At 36.6% G+C, this 21,063-nt stretch overlaps 1 protein-coding gene across 3 annotated transcripts in view; it reads left to right on the top strand.

Moving 5' to 3' along the window:
- The window catches only part of CDK13 (cyclin dependent kinase 13), a 44,810-nt gene that overhangs the window by 14,423 nt on the left and 9,324 nt on the right, over positions 1-21,063 (top strand). For all 3 annotated transcript variants that reach the window (XM_069007792.1, XM_069007793.1, XM_069007791.1), the window contains exons 3-10: positions 1,311-1,478; positions 1,751-1,890; positions 3,786-3,956; positions 12,395-12,584; positions 15,054-15,110; positions 17,783-17,884; positions 18,002-18,079; positions 20,172-20,288. In XM_069007792.1, the coding sequence (XP_068863893.1) occupies positions 1,311-1,478; positions 1,751-1,890; positions 3,786-3,956; positions 12,395-12,584; positions 15,054-15,110; positions 17,783-17,884; positions 18,002-18,079; positions 20,172-20,288 (1,023 nt within the window). The remainder of the gene's footprint in view (positions 1-1,310; positions 1,479-1,750; positions 1,891-3,785; positions 3,957-12,394; positions 12,585-15,053; positions 15,111-17,782; positions 17,885-18,001; positions 18,080-20,171; positions 20,289-21,063) is intronic.

Genomic DNA, 21,063 nt, shown 5'->3' with positions numbered 1-21,063 from the left:
CAGTGGCAGTTTGGGAAGTGGTAAAAGACATAAAAGCGTTCAGTTTTCACAGAGAAGCATAAACATATGCAAAACTGGAATGCTTTGCATATGTAAGGATTACTAATTGCAAGAAAAGTAAGAAAAATTATATGCATTCTCCATTATGGGAGTTGGCAATATCTTTCCATTTAGAGAAGTTCCTGCTTTATCTATGAAACTAAGCAGGTAAGAAGTTGTAGAAAAACCTTCACAGAGAAGGATGAATAGTGTGATTTGGCAAATGCAGCTAACTTGGAAAATGTCCCCTCAAAGCATGACTTAAGTTTTATTAATACAGTGACAGAAATTAAGAGTGAATTCTGTATGAGAGTGCTGTAGGGGAGAAACAATTATGTAATTATATAAAGTTTAGAGATGGTCGTGGCTTTAAAGTTAATGCAGTAGCTGAATGAATCTAGCTAAACTAAAAGAAGATCTGATAAAATGGAACCATGTACTTAAGAAAAAAAGTCCTGCAGCAGTTATGCTTCCCCATTAGAATGGGAAGAGCATCTCTTAAGATAATTGTGTAATTGTTAAAAGAATACATTGCTGTACATGTGTTTGGGGATTTTTCTCAAGACAGAGATGGACGGTTAGTATCTGTTACCTAATTATGGTTGGTTAAAAATCAGGTATCAGTAACCTATGTCAGAAAAACATTGTCATTTTTTCATCTGATTTTTTTTTTCCCACTTGATATGCATGCTGATCACTAGAAATGTGTTGAATATGGAGTGTTTCAGCAGAAGTATGCAATTAGAATTTGTAAATGAGGTGACGTGAACAGCCTTGTAATGCCCTGCAGTGTTAATGTAAGCATGGAGCTCATTATCTATGGAGACCAGTTTTAGAGAGAACTGGATTAGTTAGATCTTCTCTCTTATATGAGAAGTCAGAGTACAGGTTTTACCACTATACTTCTGATATCTGGCAGCACCTGAGCTCTAAATGTTTTTAATAGTCTAGGCCATAAGCTTGGAAAGAAGCTTCTGTGGCAGAAGTCTGGCCTGGTAAGGCTCCCTGTGTCATCTGACCTCAGCTTTCGCCCAAAAAGGTCTGATTTCACAGTTCTGTAGAATTGTGGTAGTTAACTGTGCATCTTCCAAAGAGCTATTTGAGAGTCATTTATCCAAGTCCTGCAAATTTTAAGAGGAGAGATTTCAAATGTTGGTGCATTGACAGTCTAGAATGTATTTTTTTAAAAAAATAATTCTGATAAGTTTTCCTTTTATGCTAATATTCCACTATCTTCAACTTACTAGCAAATTGTGGGTTTTTTTTAATAGTTTGAGAGAGAATCTTTCAGTGAAGTCAGTTAAAGAAACGGAGAAGAAACTTCGCCATCTGCTTGCAGACTTGCCACTTCCACCTGAGTTGCCTGGAGGAGCTGAGGTACCCAAAAGTCCTGAAGAAAAGAAACCAGCAGTTCAGTTACATAGCAAGAGAAGACCAAAGTATGTTTATTAAACTTTTTTTAAAGCTTATCAAGCAAGTAGGAATGATAATAGTTTCTTTAAAATATATTCTTGTCAAAAGAGTTCTACTTTTTAATAATATTTTTAATATTAATGTGGCTTGACTCAAACGTCATGGTTTATTGCCACTTAATGGTAATAAGACAGTTAATTAATAATGTCTCAAATAGTTAGTGTTGAGGGTGTCTTCAGAGTTAAGACAATGCCTAGATATACTAGCTGTAGTCTTAAAAATGTTTGTTGCTTTCTAGAATATGTGGACCACGACATGGTGAAACGAAAGAAAAAGAAATAGACTGGGGAAAGCGCTGTGTGGATAAATTTGATATCATTGGTATTATTGGTGAAGGCACTTATGGACAAGTTTACAAAGCCAGAGACAAAGATACAGGTAAGTTAAAAAAAAGTAAATGTAATCCTGCAATTTTACATGACCAAGATGGTTTTGGTTTTTGTTTAAGTAAAATCTGTGGTATTCTGCCCTCTCATGTTTGGAAGGATTTTAGTTGTTGGTGTGTTTAGTTTTAAGTCTATCATTTGTCTAAATCAGAAATTACTGTTTGCTGCATTGGAAAATTGTTTATCTGTAAAGCTTTGGCTGAAATCAATCCGAGTAGTCTTAAATTCTAATTCTTATTTCTTGAGTTTTGATGCTCTGTATAAAGTTGAACTAGTAAAGAAGAGAGGCTAAATATCCTAGGGAAACTAAATGTCACCCTAGACAGGATGACAGTCAAACAGCAATGAAGTTTGTAAAGGGATGTAACTGTGAAAGAAGCTATGCATAAAACTTGGTCGTCGTTTGTACTCCAGTAGTCAGTAGTTCATAGTAGGAAGAGAATCTGCTGCTGTGCAACACAGCCCTGAAGAGTTGCATGTGGGGGGTTCTTGCAGTATAACTGGCTTTACAACAGTGACATTATTTTTTAATTTCTTGTGAAACTACTGCTGAAATGAGCAAGCAGTCACCACTAGCATACATAGTATTGTCACTACATCTAAATAGATGATCCAAATTCTTTATATATGCAGTATGCTGTGTGATTGTTTTATGCTCAGTTAGTAGTTCTTTCTATGACTGCTTGCCCTTCTGGCTTATTTGTGCATGCTTTGAATGCTGGACAGTTTTCTACTTCAGCAGTAACTGAATCCCATAGGACCACATACCAACCTCAGTTCCTTCTTTCTGATCTCCTGAAGAATAAGCAGTGTCATTATAATTCCTTCTTCATTCTTTACCTGTCTTTGTCTCAGTTTGCAAACTTTAGTTCTAGTTGAACTGTCACAGGTTTTTACCTCTACCTTGAGAACCTTTGCAAATCATTGTTAGGATCTCCTGGGATTCTCTTCTTTGCACATTTGCATTTTAATCCTGCCATAACCATATTGCCTCTTTGGCAAACTTCAGGTTATTTGTGTGTCACAGTCTTAACCTCCCATAGAAGTTGTTGCTTTCTGCATTGACTGGGTCTGTACAGATACAGCAAGCAAATCTGTTAGCTTTAGATTCAAATCCTGTGTGGAGAGTGGCATTATGTCCTTTGAGATACCTTAGAAGAAGCTGTGTAATGGACTTTCAGAGCAAGTGGTTGTGTGTGCTGGAATGTGATCTACTGTGAGTGTGTCATATAAGTTAGAGTAGGGTAAGTAGTTTTTAGGACTAACAAAGATATCTGGGCTGTCAATAAACTTCCCAGACACACAAATAAACTTCCAAGAACAAAATGATTGAACTAGCATATGTAATCTGTAGACATCCTCCATCATGCGTGGATCATGTTCCTGCCGTTTTGTAGAATCCAGTTTGATCCAGACCACCCTGCAGTAAAATAATAAGGGAAAAATCTCCTCACTGTAAAAATGGCAGTGCCACTTATGCTTGTAGAAAGTATGCTAATTAATTTGAGAACTCTTTAGTGATCTGCCTCATATCTTGAACTGCGTAGTATTTCTGGCTAGGTATATGCGTTCTTATCTGTGGTGATGTAGTATTAAGAAATCCAGAGCAGTCACAGGCCTCTGCTGATGATCGCTCTTTACTGGTAGACATGGTGTAGAATGTCGGGATATGTGAGTGAGTTGTGCAGGAGGAAGAAGGATGATAGCCCTTACAGTGTGTAGCTGAAAATTCTCATTTGTAGTTTTGCTTCTCTCTGTGGTGCTGATTTCTGTTCAGCATAGTGCTTGGTGCAAGCATCAGGATTTTAAAAAACAAACATACCAGTCAATACTAAATCCCATGTTTTGGTTGCTAATCTTAATGGGTTTATTTACATTTTCTCTTAGGGGAAATGGTAGCACTGAAGAAAGTACGTCTGGATAATGAAAAGGAAGGGTTTCCAATTACAGCTATTCGAGAGATTAAGATTCTTCGACAGCTTAATCATCAAAGCATTATCAACATGAAGGAAATAGTGACAGATAAGGAAGATGCTTTGGACTTCAAGAAGGACAAAGGTATGTATGCTAACAGGGTGGCTCTTTCTGGACCTGTTCTTAATGTGATAGTCTGCTATGCTGGATTTGAAGTTACGCTTCATTAAAAAATATGTTTGCAAGTTGTGATGATGAGGGATTTTAATTTTTATTTAAATACTATAAGAAGTTGCTTATTTAACTCAGCTATGCCTTTTGCTTATAGAAACATTCTGTGCAAATATTTTGTGGGATAAAAAATGTATTGCTTGATTCTGGTTTTGCTGTAGAGCAACAGATGTTTTACTCCTTGACACCCATGGATTAGGGAGGCCAGCAATAATAGGAGGCTCTTAATTGTGAGTTTTTTTAACTTTTTTTTTTTTTTTAGTACTTTCTCATACCATTAGAGTATAATAGACTGAATGCTGAAGAGATGTTTTTCATTTTAGGCCTTGGTTTTATTTGGATTGTTCTTCAGTTACTTTTTTAATGATTGAGCATGTGTGTTTTGAGGGCTAAGAGAAGAGTAAATTAAAAGAATGAAAAGCAAGACTTGTATAGTGGTAGTGTTCTTCCCCAAATAGAAGACATGCAGACTTCTACTCTTCTGGTTCCTTCAGTTTTAAGTCTGTCTTGTTTGAATTGCTTCAACCTTCTTAGTCCAGAGAATCAAGCAGAGTGAAAATCGTGCTGTGTTGTTGCTTGGTACTTCTGATATTGGAATGGTATCTTGCCACTGGAGGCATTTCATTTTAGGTCTAGGTGTTGAAAACCTATCATTTTGGGGGTATTTTAGTGTCTTCTGGGCAATTTCTTACATAGTTTGGCTTAGGAGAGTGCTTGGAATGTGGTACCTGTCCTTCTTCCCTGCTCTCCCTCCCTGAGTTTCTATACAGCATGCCCAGCAGCAGTGCAGGTAGAAAATGCTGTATGTACTGCATGGCCAGCTGAAACACCAGGTGATGTGATGATTCAGAAGGTGGATATCAAGCAGGAATTAGTTTGGATTTTTTTCCTAGCATCTTTAGAGAGTATAATTCTCAAAGAGTATACAGCACTGCCATGCTTTTTTAAAATTGTGTTTAAAAGTGGGAAGTATCTAGCAAGAGTTTCTTGAGAGTTGTGCAGGTTCAGTGGTCAGGCCCCACTCAAAATCCTGGCAGTCTGCAACAGCCAGTTTAGTCTTTGTATGTGAATCTTGCACTAAGTTTTAATTAGGTCTAACCTACTTGGCTAATGAGACCACACTGAGTCTTGACTTGATACTTAATGACTCATTAATGAATTTTCTTTCTTTCTGTTTAGTGCCGTGTTTAGAATTGAATAGTAAATTACTTTTTTTGTACTTCAAACTGTGTGTTTTCAAATGTTTTTTTTTTTGTCCAGGTCTGTATTTGTGCTTTTGATAATACTTTTGATTCAATTTCTTTTTCTTATTTAACAGCATATTAAAATAACTACATTTTCAGAAAATTTACAAGGACACGGGCTTCTCTGGAGATGCTAGAATAGAACTAATTTTTGATAGTTGAGTAAGTTCTGATAGTTTCTTGAAAACATTGGCAGGACAATGAGACTGCTGTTATATCTTGTCTGTGTAAAGATGGAAGTTGTGGGTTTTTTTAGGCACTGTATTCTGTATTTCTCTAATTAGTAGTTCATTGTGGGATAGGGATTTATAGCTGAGTTGCGGCCAAATGTAGTCTGTGCAGGGAACGAATGCAAGTGGGAGGATATTCAGTCATTTTCACAGTAAAGTGTTGCAAATGCAAAAGTAGGATGCTTAACAAGGAAGGGTTAGAAAAGTGGTAGTGATATCTTACAACGGGTAGAGCTTAAAAGCAGGGTGTTTTGCCCATACGATGAACATGCTTATGTTTAATGTATGTTACATGCTTACCATAGCTTTGAAATACGACTTGGAAAACCTTGCTGATATCCCACTTGTAAGAGTAGGGAATGAGAACATTTTTGCTGTCACATATTTTTCTAGTTAGTATGAGTGAAGTTAATTTTGTTTCTAAAGCGGTGTATCATATCCTGACATAGTACTCATCTGCTTTTTCACTTAAGACAGTGTGGGTTTTTTTTTTTTTTGGTTGGATCTCAGTAGTTTAATATACAGTACATTCAGTTTCCTGACAGTAATGTAAGTGTTGGGCCCACTTTACAGAGCTTGATTTAAGGATGCTTTTTAAGATAGTAGCATTGGACTGCAAGCCGGCAATGGCGTGGTTTGTGCAACTTTGTCCCAATATTTTCAGCTGCATTACATGTTTTTAAGTGACATACGCAAAAGTTTGGAAAAGAGAGGATTACTGGTTCCCCATGTTAAAGTCTGTCTCAGTATTTTCAACATCTTTTTATTTTCAAAGAAAATGGAAGAAATTATATCTGTGTTTTATCCTGGCCAGCTTGGACTATAAATTTAAAGACAAGGAAGAGCTTTGATAGATAGTATTGGTTTTCTTCTTTCTGTACTAACCATTAGAAAAAGAAGTGTCACACACTGGAGCAGTGTGTTACAAATTTTCTAAGTGCATTTCTCTCCATCAGTGGAAGTTGGCACCTTAGGCAGCATAATTGTATGGGTTGGGCATATACAAAGCAGAGTGGGTGATACATGGTCTGTATACTGAAGATCAGAAGTTTTTAACTTTGCAATCTTCATTATGCATGAGATGTGCTTGATGATAAAGTTGGAGAATGGCATTACTGATTACTAATTGGTAATGTAACATCTTGATTCTCAGGCACAATCCTGACAGGCAAAAGGTGTGTGTTGGGTGTGGCCACAAGGGATATCCATTTTGTATGTTTCTTGTGTAGGCTTTTCCCACCTTCTCATCATTCAGAAGGAGATAGGTGAACGCACAAACTTAGGGATGGGAACTCGTGACTCCAAGGTTGTATTCAGTCTTTCATGTGTTGAGCCACTTTATTAGTTATAAAATGAATTATTGGGAAAACACCCTTCTCAGTTTGGGCTGTTGTCAGTTCTGGTTTTTTTTTGCTTAGTGAGTGTATCATTTATATGACTTTGGTGTATATCTTTTTACTTTGGGCACTTCAGATGGTTCTTCAGTTCTCAATTGCCTCTAACAGCTGTAAGATGTTTTGCAAGTGCTCAACTGTCTAGCTATGGGATTGACATGATCTCTTTTTACTAAGCAAATGGAAAATGCCTTAGCTTTTGTTGCTGTGAATGTAAACACAGTAAATGTACTGCCTGACATCCCTTCCTCCTTTTGATTGGGATAGGCATTTTTGCTAACCTGAGGGAGGATGTAAAACTTGACATGGAGACCAGTAATAAAAGATCAGGTTAACATTGCAGCTTGGGGTTTTTTCTGAGTTTTGTGTGTGTGAATTACTTTTTTATGTATGTGTATTTCTGTAATTAAATTTAAGATCTAAGTTTGCTTTAGATTATATTTTGAATTGATTTGCAGTACAAATGAGCAAACTTTTTTTAGGCATGAAATTGGTATTTATATTGACAGTACTGTAGTACAGGAGAACACTGACTTCAGTACACAGTAACCTGTACATAGTAACATTCTCACAGCCATCAGGAAGTACTTATTCTAAAATCTTGTGGTTTGGGAGGAGCCTGTGAGAGAAGTCATGTAGTCAGCATTACATGGTAGCTAGTTTTGTCTGTGTTTCCTCGGAAGTTGAGTAAAAGCAGAGATCCAAATTTCAGAAACCTCTAATGCTCTATAGTTTGCCTTGCTGCTCCCAAAATAGCTGATAGAAACTTACCCAAATAGTTTTCATGCTAGAGCTAAGTTACCAGCAATAGTGTGACTGCTTAAGTAGTGCTTCCCATTTATGTGTGCTGTACTGGGCTTTGGTCTGGAATGAGTGCAGACCTAATTGTGTGGCTTTTCAACCTGATGTATGTCAAAATGAGAACAATCTCTTGAGTATTAATCAAAGATTTTTGGTTTTGGTTTAGTTGTTCGGGGTTTTTTTTTCTTATTTCCCTGTATTACATGAGGAAACAAGGACACTATTTACTCCCAGGGCTTCTGTATGCCCTTGGCTTGTATCCCTGTTTCAGAATATATGTGGAGTTCCTGCAAGAGGAAAATGCAGTTGAACTTGAAAGGGGAGAATAACACTGTCATTAAATAGAAACTTAATATTGGGTGAAAATGTAAAAAAATAGTATAGCAGCAATGTTTTCTTTAGTCTTAAGGTGATTAATTCAGTAGGTATGGCTATATTTGTTGTTCTGGAAATTAGAAAATGGATTAATAAAACCTGAGTCAAAAGAAAAGGCAAATGTCTATTGAAGGAACTTTAAGGAACTTCAAGGAATTGGTGGACAATTTCTTCTTTAGTTTTCAAGTTGTGGTTGATAAAATCCTGTTTAAAACTCTTGAAATAGTATATTGTGAGTACTGGAAGAGAAATGTTAAGGAAATAAAAGAGTAAATGTAATCTCATTATATTTAATCAATCAAGGGGAAGAATCTATGTATTGCATAGAAGAAGCTGGAGGAGGCTTAATAGGAAAATGAAAATCTGATGGAGTCTCATTTTGAAAACTGAGTACAGAACAAATGCTGGAAACCTGTTTCACAACTCAGCATTGTATGTACTATGCACTGAACGAGGCAGGGATACTGGGATTTGTTTAAAGCATTTCTGTATTTCAAGATACTATCGTAATGAATTTATACCAGAATTGAATTTAAATTTGCATGTAATAAGGCATTTCTGGTCTCCTGGTTCCTCTAATCTTTATCTGATCAGGTATTTTGAGAAACACTGAACACTTTTCCTATTAATTACATTTGGAAAACTTGCTTAAAAGCCATCATCTATGGAGGCTTTTGGATCATTTTTCCTTGCACCACCACCCTCCCCTTCCAGTCTGAAGCACTTTATCTGTGGGAACAAGTGATATCCTGTTTTGTTGGGTCTTTGTGATTTGAAGACAGTCCAAAGAAATCCAGAGCCTGCCTGTGTCACAAAAACGCAAAGTATGTTTTGTTAGGATTTTTTGGCCTCTCAGAAAATCCACTGTTTATTGCAGATCATTAGTGCCATGTGTTGTCGAGTTACCTCTCTTGTATGCATACCTTTACTGCATTATACCCCAGCTCATTTTGTGTTAAGAAACTGCTTCTGTTAAAGCTCCATGACTTGAAACATATGACCAAGAGGACCAGATGTGTTAATCCTTTAATTATTCTAAATTGGTACCTCACTTGCTGAACCCCATCAGTCTTAACTGACAAAATGGTCAGAAAGGTGGATTTTTCTAAGTGCAAACAAAAGGAGTAAGGTGAAGGTTATTTCCATCCATGTGAATCTCCTTTATTTATTGTGTACCTCTGACAGATTCAGCTGCTCTCTCTTATCCCATATTCAGAAATAGGCAGTGTTCCTACTGTTCAACTGTTCCAGCTGCTGCTCTGTCAACATGCAGTGACAATAAGGTTTCTGATGATCTCAGCAGATGAAGGAAAGTAGATGAGCTGTGTGGTGTTAGTAAAGGAAATGAGGCACCTAGGACACAACCCCTCTGTTAGTGTTTTGTTGCAGCATATGGAAATGGACTGTAGGCTTTCTCCCACCCCACAGGTGGGAAGTGCAGGTCTTTAACACAACAGCAGTAAGATGAGGAACTTTAAAGTCAAGTAAGTAATTCTGAGTTCATTTGAATTGCATGCACTTTTCTGTGAGAGAGCTTTAGGTGTTTTTATGACACTGCTTCCCAGAATGGGGACTGGGCAAAGCTAGCATCAAGCAAAATGTGATTTTAAAATGTAACCTCCAAGTTATGAAATGTTTTGCCCTCATAAAAGAAGAAACTGTTATTTTTTCTGTTATGTTTTCCTTTTTTGAGAAATGGATATTTGTGCAGCACTTGTTTTGATCGAACTAAAGTATGGTGTGAACTTGAACTCATACTAAGCTGCAGTAAACGCACTTCTGCCTGTGCACCGTTCATTTGTGATGTCTTCTGTGACTGTTTTCTTCTTCCTGAATGACTAGCTGCTTTCCCTTTTATGGAGGATTAATTCCCCCAACGTACTGAAAAGAGATGAAGATCTGAAAGTAGCAGGTGGAATAACGTAACAATTTTGTTGGTGGAAACTACAGATTTCTGTCATAAAAGGGCACCATGTTTGTCTAGGAATAAATTAACAGGAGTTCCACTTCAGTTTGCTTGATAACTTTTTTGCAGCTACAGTCACTTCCAAATATAGCTTGAGTAATACTGAAAATCAGGTTTGAATGGTAAGATTGCCAAGGTTATTAGACTAATTTTCATAGTTTCTTGTAATGGATGAAGAAGACTACCAGTTTTACTTAAAAAAAAAAAAACAAAAACGTAGTTAGGAAATAGGCAAGAATGCAGAAGTGTAACGAATCTGTGCATTTGCTCTTGATCTCATAAGGAAGGAATATTTAGCATTTATACTGTTTCAGTGTATGTTTCTTAATAAGAGTTGCAGAGTGTCAATAATCAGATGTCACCTCCCAGGTACTAGTCTACTTTGTTTATGAGTCTTGTCTATTGCTGTCAGCTTTCCTTCTTGCATAAGGGTACCAATTGTGATTGCTGGTTATAAATAGCAGTGAAAAAATCCTGGGAGTTAGTGACAGAGCAGGAAATTGCTCAAGGCACAGATCCTGCTTTGCATATAAACAAGAGGTCTCTGTTCAGCTGTTCTCACTAAACAGTTCTACAGTCAGTCTTTCTCCTTGTCATGTACACACATGCAGCCGGCTGCCATGACAGAGTTAACTTTCTCTTGTACTCCATATCAAGAAAGTACCAAGATTCACTGGTATTCATTCAGTTTTGTTGAACTGACATCCTCTGAAGGATTATTCTGACACTGCAGCATTAATATCAGGTGTTTTGTTTCGAGGCATTTTAAAATATGTCATGGTTCATACTTCAGCAGTCGTCGTTGAAGTAGATCTAACAACAGATTGCCAGCTATCTAGTTTGAAAAGACCAAGATTAGGAGCCTCTGTGCTGTTCTGTGTTGAACGGGTGAACTGGATTGGTGAACTTAGTTATGCAAATAGTAACACAGCAGACTTTTGATTATTCATAGCTCTTAATACTTCCTTCTCTCCTTGTGAAGTGACGGGATTGTGTTGTACCTGCTTGATTCACCTCCTATTTCACCCCCTCTTGTACACAACAGTAGCGGTATTTTATGATAAGTATTTTGCTTTCTCTGTATAACATACAACAGGACAAAAAGACCTAAATCAAAAACAGTGAGCTTCTTGAATGTCTTATGCAATGGCCTGTGGTTTAGCTGATGTATGCTGATCGTTGTTACAAGTTTAACACTTACTGTATGAGTAATCTTATTCCTCAATAGCAGATGGATCTAGCATTCTTTTTTCCCTTTTCAGCTACTAAACAAGAAAAGGAGTCAGTTAATCAGAATGTGGCCATGTGTGTATGGCTTCTGTCAAGCTGACTTCTCTTTATTGCTCCAAGACTTTGACTAGTTTCTGAGTTGAAACTTATTTAGGAGCAAGAACATGTAACGAGTTCTTGTTGGGCAGAAGCTATGTCTAGTGGTGGGTTTAAGGAGGTGCTTTTGGAAATGCAAGGTAGACAGACCCACTTGAATGTGGTTTCTGCATGGCTCCTTTCGCTCTGCAGGGGCTGCATTGTTCTGTGTCCCAGAGTGAAGAAAGGAAAGAATGAAGTACTAAAAAGTTGATTGTACTGGGAATGGTTGTTTTGGAGATTGGTTATTGCTGCTTCTGAAGCACTCAGCACTTTTCCTCTTTAAGAGTGCTTATATGTATCAAAGAGCCTTGGCTTTAATAGCTTTATTGTAAAATTATACAGGCTAACATGAGATAACACCACATTCTCTTGTGCTTAATGTATGCATGTGGCAACTTAAAATATGAAGTCTGTCTTTGCAGAGCTGCTGTTACAATAGGTTAGTTCTGCTTTCTCATTTTGTCCTGTCTTACAGGTATTTTTAGTCTGAGAAGGGCAGTCCTATTTCTGATCCAGTTGCACAGAAATCTTAAAAATTAATCACTGAGTCATGACAGATGAACAATAATGCACAACAATTCTTGTACATATTTTGTTTCTAGATTTCTCTCAAAACTTTATGTAGGTAATATTAGCACAGTTAATTTTTTTGTGAAATAAAATGGATGGAGATTGAGAGCTGTAGGGAGAATACATGTTCGTGTAGACTAAAGCACTGTGTGGTAACATTATACTTCTTTTCACAAACATTTGACTAGTATAATTGTTTATATGGAACAGCAATTTATTAAAACTTTTTACTGTACTATATTACATTTAACATGAGATACAGCCATAAATACTGCAGAAAATGTAAGCAGTTGTATGAAAAATGCTTCTGATTTTAAAAAGTAAGCAACAGCAATGCTTTGGACTGCTGTTAAATCAGTTTTTCTCTCAGTGTTTCTCCTACCTTTTCCCTTTCTTTTTGTAGGTGCATTTTACCTGGTATTTGAATATATGGACCATGACTTGATGGGACTGCTGGAATCTGGTTTAGTTCATTTTAATGAAAATCATATTAAATCTTTTATGAGACAGCTGATGGAGGGCTTGGCCTATTGCCACAAGAAGAACTTTTTGCACAGAGATATCAAATGTTCCAATATTCTGTTAAATAACAGGTATGGATATTACTTAAAAGTACATAACAAAAATTGTATATTAACATCTTTATATCATTCTTTTACTCTTCACAGTTCACCTGACTAGAGTCATTAGCAAAACTTACTTTTTAAATTGTCTAGTTTCTTTAAGATCAATGGCAAAATAATGTTCCTGCTTAACACTGGAGCCTGCAGCTGTGTATTAAACTTAATCTGTGTTAAAAGAGAAGACTCAAGTTTAATCCTGTTAAGTCAGAGTATTGGGGGAAAATTATCTGCCTTCAAATATATTAAAATGGAATTGTAGGATGTAAGTGTTTGATGTGTATTCTTTCTGCCATCTCATTTCAAGATCGAAGTGTGGCTAGACTGTTTCTTCGTGACAGTTCTGAGGTCCTTGTTGTCATCAGTCCAGATAATGCTTTAAAAGAATATTTGATCAGGCATGTTCAGACATGCCTTAACTTACAGTTATTGCTATAATCAAAGAGGGAGAATAATTTGTTTCTTACTGCTTTAATGCATGACAATTACAAATCATATTAGTAAGTGTGCTGTTTTCAGTGTGCAGCAGCAAATAAAAAGCCAGTGTGAATATAGTGGATGACTTCATTACCAGCAGTTGTGCATCATAACCTGGAGTACTAAATCCAGGGAGCAACTGTAAGAGTAAGGTTTATAACAGTAAAAAAAGGTTGAGTTAAAAAAAAGAGCAGGTAGTCAGCTTCTGGGATTTGTTGCCACAGGAGATTTTCCGGGTAGTGTCAGGAGTTTCAAAAAAGATGAGACACATTCAAGGACAGGATCATTAACACCTGCTAATGGGAGTGGATGTTTTAGCATCCTAAACACAGTGATTGTGGGTTGTGGTTTAGCATGAGGAAGATGGGCCCTAAAGGGAGTGGGTTCACATGTTCTCTCTAGAAATCTACTGCTGCTGTTGGAGAGCAAATACTGGGCAAAATGGATCAAGGGTCTATTTTGATAGGCCAAGCTTTCTCCAAATTAAATTTTCTGCTACCTCCTCCTTTTTCCTTTAGAGCAAACTAACGCTAGACTGTTTACATCGCTGTATTTTACTGCAGCCTTGCCAGATTATGATATGGACTCCTAAACAGATGTACCTGTTTCTCCCCATTACTCCCTGTGCCCACACACCTAATCTTATTGCCTGCTAATCTCCAGGGTTAGTGTTTCTCTGTGCACCTTTGGGAACTCAGAAGCTGGATGTAACCTGACAATGGAAAAGAGTGCATTATGGTAGAGGAGGAGCTTGTTATTTTACTGTGCTCTCCAATCCAGGTTACAGAGTGGGATATTCTCCCCATAGGATAGTGTCTGAGCATCCTTAGATTTTTCTACCAGTAGCAGAAAAACGTGATAGTAGATCTGAATAATTTTAAGCCAGTGTTTCAAAAATCCTATTACCAGTTAGAGCTTGAAGCCAAACACATGGATTACGTATCTTTTACATGGGCAACTTCAATGAATTTTGAGCAAATACATTTATCTTCTAAATACCTTCTCAGAAATAAGCATGTAAATTTGAGGGGAACATTTCTTTGTTTATGGGCATTCTCCAAGAAATCAGGAGTAAAGGTCTGAGGAGAAAAGTGGATGGAAACTATGACCAACATATTTGGTCATCACAAAATGGTCACGTATGTGCTATTACCACAAAATGGTCATGCTAGCAGCAAATCTTGCCATAATTTGAGAACATAACATTATTGGAAAGTGATGGGAGTTACAAAAGTTTATCAGTACAGAAAAGGAAAACCGCATATAATAGTCCAACATTAATTTCGTGTGTTAGAAAAGCTTGCAGATAGCTTTCTGTTTGAATCATCCAGACTTTACAGATAGTTGGAGTTTCTGGTCATTGAGCAGTGCCTTTTAGCTGTGGCAACTGCCAGGCAAGAGCTCTGTATCTTCTACTCTTCCCCTCGTGTCTGGGAAAATTCAGGAATGAGTTAGGGGTTATATCATTCAGCAAGTTGGCTGCTGACAAAACTGAAGCCCTTATCTGGTTGATCACCCTGATTTAAAGGCTGTATTTAAACTGTACAATAGCACAACAGGACTTTGATGGTTTCCTAGAAGGAAGTATGACTGCTGATAGTTGTTTGCTGTACAAATGCTCATGCTGGCAGCAAGGCCTGAGAAAATAGCAGTTTCTTCCCTCATTTTTTTCCTGCAGAGTTATTGACTTGAATATTTTATGGTATAGACCTAAATTTGACTAACATCCAGTGATATAAATGCCATTTGATAAGCATACCTAATTTTGCTTACTTGTCTTCGCTATTTTGTAAGTTAGCATAACTGTTTACTGAAGAGATGCAGAGATAGCGAAGCATTGCCTCTTCATTAATGTGGTTTGGTGAAGATCAGTTGCAGCTGTTTCAGTCTTAAACTTTACCTGATTTTGGGGGAGGAAAGTTTAACAGGATTAACCACTAAATAATTCTTTGGTTTTTCCACCAGAGGGCAGATAAAGCTCGCAGATTTTGGGCTTGCTCGGCTGTACAACTCGGAAGAAAGGTAAGATACAATTATACTGTGAAAAATCATTCAGAAGTTTAATCTTGTTGCATAACTATTATGAGGGCCAGAAGACTGTTCTGTTTAGAGGAGATGTTACTGTAATGTAGTACAAGTAATTGCTTAGGAAATTGAAAGAAATACATGTTGTCTTACACTGCATAAAACCACTAAAGTCTGTGCAAGTGTATTGCTTTTCCAGGTGTTCTGGATAAGTAACAGTAGAGACTGGCCATATATTGATTGGAAATTAAGTTACAGTCCTAAGTTTCTAATCCTGTAAACCTAAAGTATATTTCTTCTCTTGGTATACCAAAGACTTTATTTAGGGAAAGCAATTTTTTTTTTCTCCTGACACAAAGTAGCATACAGTTTCTATTCAATAAGCATTACTTTTGTGTAAGATTTAACCTTACATTTCAAGAGGTTCATTGTATTCTTTAGGCAGTCAGTGCTGTTGAATCTGCTGGAAACAGAGATACATGTTTAAATAAAAGTTATTCTGAAACTTCTTGTGACTTGTGCTTCTGTTGTTCTTGGCTTCATTATGCTCATAATCCAGGAAACAGGTGCACAGTTTTTTTACGATTAAGAACTTCAGTATTTACTTTGTAATGTTGTATTTGTCATGTGGGACTGACTTTTCAAAATTCAGGCTGAATGTTCACTACAGTAGTATGTCCATGAGGTGGTTGGATACAGAGATGGTTGGATACCTGAGCTTACTTTGATTTCTGCATGTCTGTTTTGGGAAATAATATCCATAATGTTAGTTTTATGAGTTTATTGTTTTCTACAGAGCTCTTAGGTTGTTGATAAATGTGTTAGCATTAGTTTCACTGAGCTGTTGCCTCTGAACTGTTATTTCAGGTAAATATGTTTAAGTACAGTTATGAAAACTGCTGGGTATAATAGCAAAGTGAGATAATCTGAAGTAGCTGCTAGCTAATTAATTTTTGGTTTGGAAGTACTTAATAATAAAAGGATGCTATCCTACTTTCTTGTTTTTAACAGTACCAAACTAGCCTAATGTTGTTTTTTTTTTTTTTTTCCCCTGTGGTTTACTGTGTTTTGCTTGGGGTTTTTTTAATGTCTGTTTTTTAAATTAATTTAAATTTTGTTTGTAAAACTCACTGTTCATTAAGGATTAGAAGTTCAGTGTCCTTATAATGCCAGTAGGAGATTTTACTGTGCATCAAACAGCAACATTATTATGCCATTACGCATAAATGAAACCAAGATTAAGATAGCTAATAGAATTGCCAGTTGAACATGGGAGAATAATTAGAATCTCAGTAGATTTTTGATAATTCTTTTTCTCGTTCATTTTCCTTCTGACCTGCAGTAACAGGTGTAGTTAATGTATATCAACAAGTGTAATAATAGCTGCTGGTTTTAATTCATGTGCTTTGCATGTGGTTTACTGTTGTTTAGAATTTAATACTGTTTGAAAAGGTACAGAATTTAGTAGGGGCATAAGGGGGAGGAAATAAAAATTTAAGCAAATTCCCAGTAGTTTTGTAGTTGTGCTCCTTTAAATGTTGTTCTGATGGATTTAATATGTTTGGAGTAGGAGATATGACAGATTGCATGACAAGACAACTGTTCAAATAAAAACCACCATATCCTAATATATATGAGCAATGTATCTGTAGAAGTAGTCCATACTGTGTAAACATTTCAGAGAGGAACCCTTGCTTCAGAGATAAATAAGATAAATGATGGGATCATTTCCAAAAATATAGTACTTTTTTAAAATGAATTGGGGTCATGTGCATTAATGAAAGAAAGACTCAGATGATTACAGTAATGATACCTGTATTACTGAGAATGCTATAAGAGCTTGTTAGGCTTTATTCTATGGTTATTCATACTTAATGTTACTCTTTCTGTTCAGAGTTACTTAGTGTTGATAACAGTGAAAAATTGAAAAAAAACTTTAAAACATCCTGGTTGAAACAAAACCAAAATTGAACATATCTTTTCTGCTTTCCATTCTGAACTGTTGATGCTGTAGTTCAGCTTGTGCACAAGTAAAGTGTGTCTGTGTTAGTAGAAATCTTTCCTTTAGTGGGAGGATGGAAAGGATTATTCACAGTGACCAAAATTTCTGGTTAGAGCTGTGGAGAATTAAAGATGTTGTGAAATATAGGAAGATACTAGAAGCATTCCAGGCTTTGGAATCAAAATTGTTGAACAATATAGTTCCAGAAAAAGGCTTTTATCTCTTTTGCTCATACTTAAAGAGGGAAGAGTGACTTTTTTTCTTCTTTTTAAAATGCTTGTAGAGGTCCTGTATTCAGTATGGTAGTAACTAACAGTTGCATGGAATTTACTGGTTTTATCTAAGCAGGTCCTGCTCCGGAAATTACTAGCAATGTAATAAATATACAGTATTGCTTTCTGAATGATAGTGGAGATACAGAGTTCAAGTAGCATCAAGGTGGCTGTGTGATTATTATCTATATGTTCAATCTGACCTTTTGTAGCCTTCATCAGACAATTGCATTTGTTTTTGTGCAGTTACAGCTTTGCAGGACTAAAATGAAAAGAGAGTGGAAGATTGTACTGTTCTTAAACAGCATCCCAGAAGTAAAGTCCTTAAGGTATCATTTTTTCAGAGGTGTGACCATACCCAAATGATAGTCCTCTCTTCTTCCTCCTCCTAACAGCCGACCATATACCAACAAAGTTATTACGTTATGGTATCGGCCTCCTGAACTGCTGCTTGGGGAAGAAAGATACACACCAGCTATTGATGTCTGGAGCTGTGGGTAAGAGTTTGGACAGAAGCGTAGCAAGGATAAAAACAATCCAAAAATAAATCTTAAAGTTTCTATCAATCTGTAATGAAAGCCATAATGATGGAATTATGCAAAACTGTTTTACAGCTGTATCCTGGGTGAACTTTTTACAAAAAAGCCAATATTTCAAGCAAATCAAGAACTTGCTCAACTGGAACTCATAAGGTAACTTGCAAGCATTTCTACATAGTAGGTGCCTCATAAACAGATTTCTTTTCTTAGTGTTAAAATCTGAGATAATGCACTGCAAACACCTGCAAGTGCTCAGTTTTTGCTCTAAGTAAGATGTTAGAGGTTTTGAGGGACAAGTAACAAGTGACTTTGGCACCGACATGAAGGTTTTTTTGTGAATGTTCTGTGTTCCTAGCAATGTACAGTTGATCAGTAAGGTGGGTTTTTGTAGAGTAGGTGGAGTTGCCTCTTACTGAAATTGTAAAGAGAGCGTAATCAAAATGCCTGTAATTTTTAAGATGATGTTGCAAATTGCTTGCAGCAAATCAAAGTGAGAACATGGAAAATAGTAAGGACAAGTGGGATTTGGGAGGAATAGGTATTTGGGATGCTGCTGGCCATGAGTTCTTGTTTCAAACCTACCATGTACATACTTGCGCTTTATTACTTTTGCGGGAATATTTCTGTTCCCTTACAAACTGCCAGACATTTGATGGAGATAAAAATTCTTATTTCTTTCCTTATTCTCAATAAATCATAGAATGAGAAGTATTTAATTCAGTAGTACCAGAGCATCTTTGTCTTTATTCAGCGAGCAAAATTTGCTCTTGATTCTGATATCATAATTGACATTGTAAAGGAGGAGGGGTGCTCTTCCTAGAAACAAGGGGAAAAGAGGGTGGGTCCTACAGAACTTACAGAATGTGAACAGTAAATGGTCAAATTTACTTAATAAAAAACATTATGAAGTTACATATTGAGATGTTTTTCAAAACAGATTGAACAGTAGCATGTTTCTGTGTAATGTGTTATTAGCTGGCCTGAAAAATTAAAGGTTTTAGGAAGTGCAAAGTGTATCAGTGGTTGTTTTTGGCATAAGAAGAGTTTTAACTCATGAGTTTGGGAATTTTTGGTTTTGAGCACTAGATGGCATGGATGCACATGAGAATGCAAAGTTATTCTTTCTTTGTGTTGTACCTCTGGTACAAAACCCTAAAAATTTGTGGTTTCCTTCTGCTGGAAGCTTCTGTTTGTAGCTCATTTTTCCTCTACACTGATGCTATGCATTTTTTGCTGTTTGAGCATAATAAATCAGTTGTATTAACATCTCTGCTGTGATCATGTTGCAGTCAACAATTCTACGTTTATCTTTTCAAACTTCATCAAAGATAAAGCTGAAGTAAATTCTGATAGTAAGAGATTTATTATTTTTATTCTCCCTCCTGAAAATACCCCAACTGGTATAAAGTCAGATTGGTTTGCATAGCACCTGGGCCATAACTAATAGATCATTAGGTCTCTTACACTAACCATTTAAATCTAATAAAAAGGAGGGCTGAACTAGGGAAATGTGTTTGCAAAGTGTCCTTTTACGACTGCCTGCATCAGAATTTGAAACTTTGCATATATGGAAATACGTTATTAGTTCTTCTGCTTCAAGTGTGGTGTTGATCAACCTGTGCTTAGCCGTCCTTGGTTGGAAAAAAGGATGGGGATGGAATGCAAGGCATAAGAGTGTGGGCAACTCCATTTGTGGAGATAGATGAGGCTTGAGACATGAAACTCATACCTGAAGTAAAAAATACAGAGGTTTTCTAGTGGTTTCTGCCTTTAGGACTTACTGAATTGTTTGGTGTTTTTCCCTTATGTCTTCAGTGTTAAATAAATTCTCAGTGAAAAGTGCTTTTTCAGCTATTTGGTATATCTTTCTTCAATGGCGTTGGGAGCTAAGGCCATAAAAGTTACTCTGAATGTGGGCTATCGAGTTCATCTGGTCAGATACCTGGAGTACTCTTCAGACATAGTCAGTTAAGTTTTTCAAAACATTTCTGTAGAGGATGTGTGGGCTGGGCTGAGGCAGAAACAGTAAGTTTGGTCTCTGTGTGGTGATTACCTTTTGTAGACAATTCACCATTATGTAATGGTGTTGGACATTTTGACAGTGGAGAAATTTTAGCTAAAAATAACCCAAACATTAAAATTGAAAATTATTTTTGTTTTCACTGTACTTGCAAGAGTAAAAATGACAGCTGTGCTCGCTTGTGGTTTTGGAACTCATATCCTTTTTTCCCTTTTTTTGGTGCAGCCGAATTTGTGGAAGTCCTTGTCCAGCAGTGTGGCCTGATGTTATAAAATTAGCTTATTTCAACACAATGAAACCAAAGAAGCAGTATCGTCGAAAACTGAGAGAAGAGTTTGCTTTGTAAGGATGAAGAATTAGTTTAGTCAACTGTAATAGCATTAAGTTTTCTTGGAGACTTTATGAACTTCAGTATTTTTTGGAGAACGAACACAGATTGAGTGTAAAGAAAAATGGCTTTAGGTTCTTGTCCTTCCCATGATACCCACAGAGCTTGTATTAACCCTTATTTAATAGAAGTGTCAGGAAGAGGAAAGAAGGCCCTAAAATTTCAGCCACCTGTCAGCTTTCACCTAAGGAAACGATTTGTTTGGGTACACCTGCTTGTTGCCCTGTCCAAAAAACAGGTCAGAGTATTTAATTGCTTTTTTATTAGTAAAACTGGCTACAGCTAAATATGTAGTCTGGTTAACATTACAGTCTTCTGGGTCATAAACTCATTCAACACAGAGGAGTTACGTGAACCGTATGTCCTAAAGTACTACCATTGGACTAGTTTTGTGCATATATCACAAGTGAAAGGTGTGGAAAACAGCTGTAAGCTTATTTTAAAGGGGTTGTTCCTCTCGTTCAGGTACAGTGGGCTTCAAGAGAAATGCATCGTCCTGTTCATACTAATGAGATTAATATCTTTGAAGCAATAGAATTATTTTCCATAAATCAATCAAAAGTCCCAACCCTGGTGGTAAATTCCAAAATGTAAAGTAACAATATAGTCTTGACTTAAAAATGTGGGTGTGGGTTTTTTTAAGGACAAGGTTTCAAGCAATGAAGCAACACAAGGCAAAGAAAGCTTGGGTTTTTAATAGCATAGGTAGTAAAAGGTGAAGTTTATCTC

This window comes from Aphelocoma coerulescens, chromosome 2 (genome assembly GCF_041296385.1).
Source record: "Aphelocoma coerulescens isolate FSJ_1873_10779 chromosome 2, UR_Acoe_1.0, whole genome shotgun sequence".
Lineage (NCBI taxonomy): Eukaryota > Metazoa > Chordata > Aves > Passeriformes > Corvidae > Aphelocoma > Aphelocoma coerulescens.
Note: the sequence above shows the minus strand (reverse complement) of the source record. Positions and strands in the feature narration are given on the sequence as shown.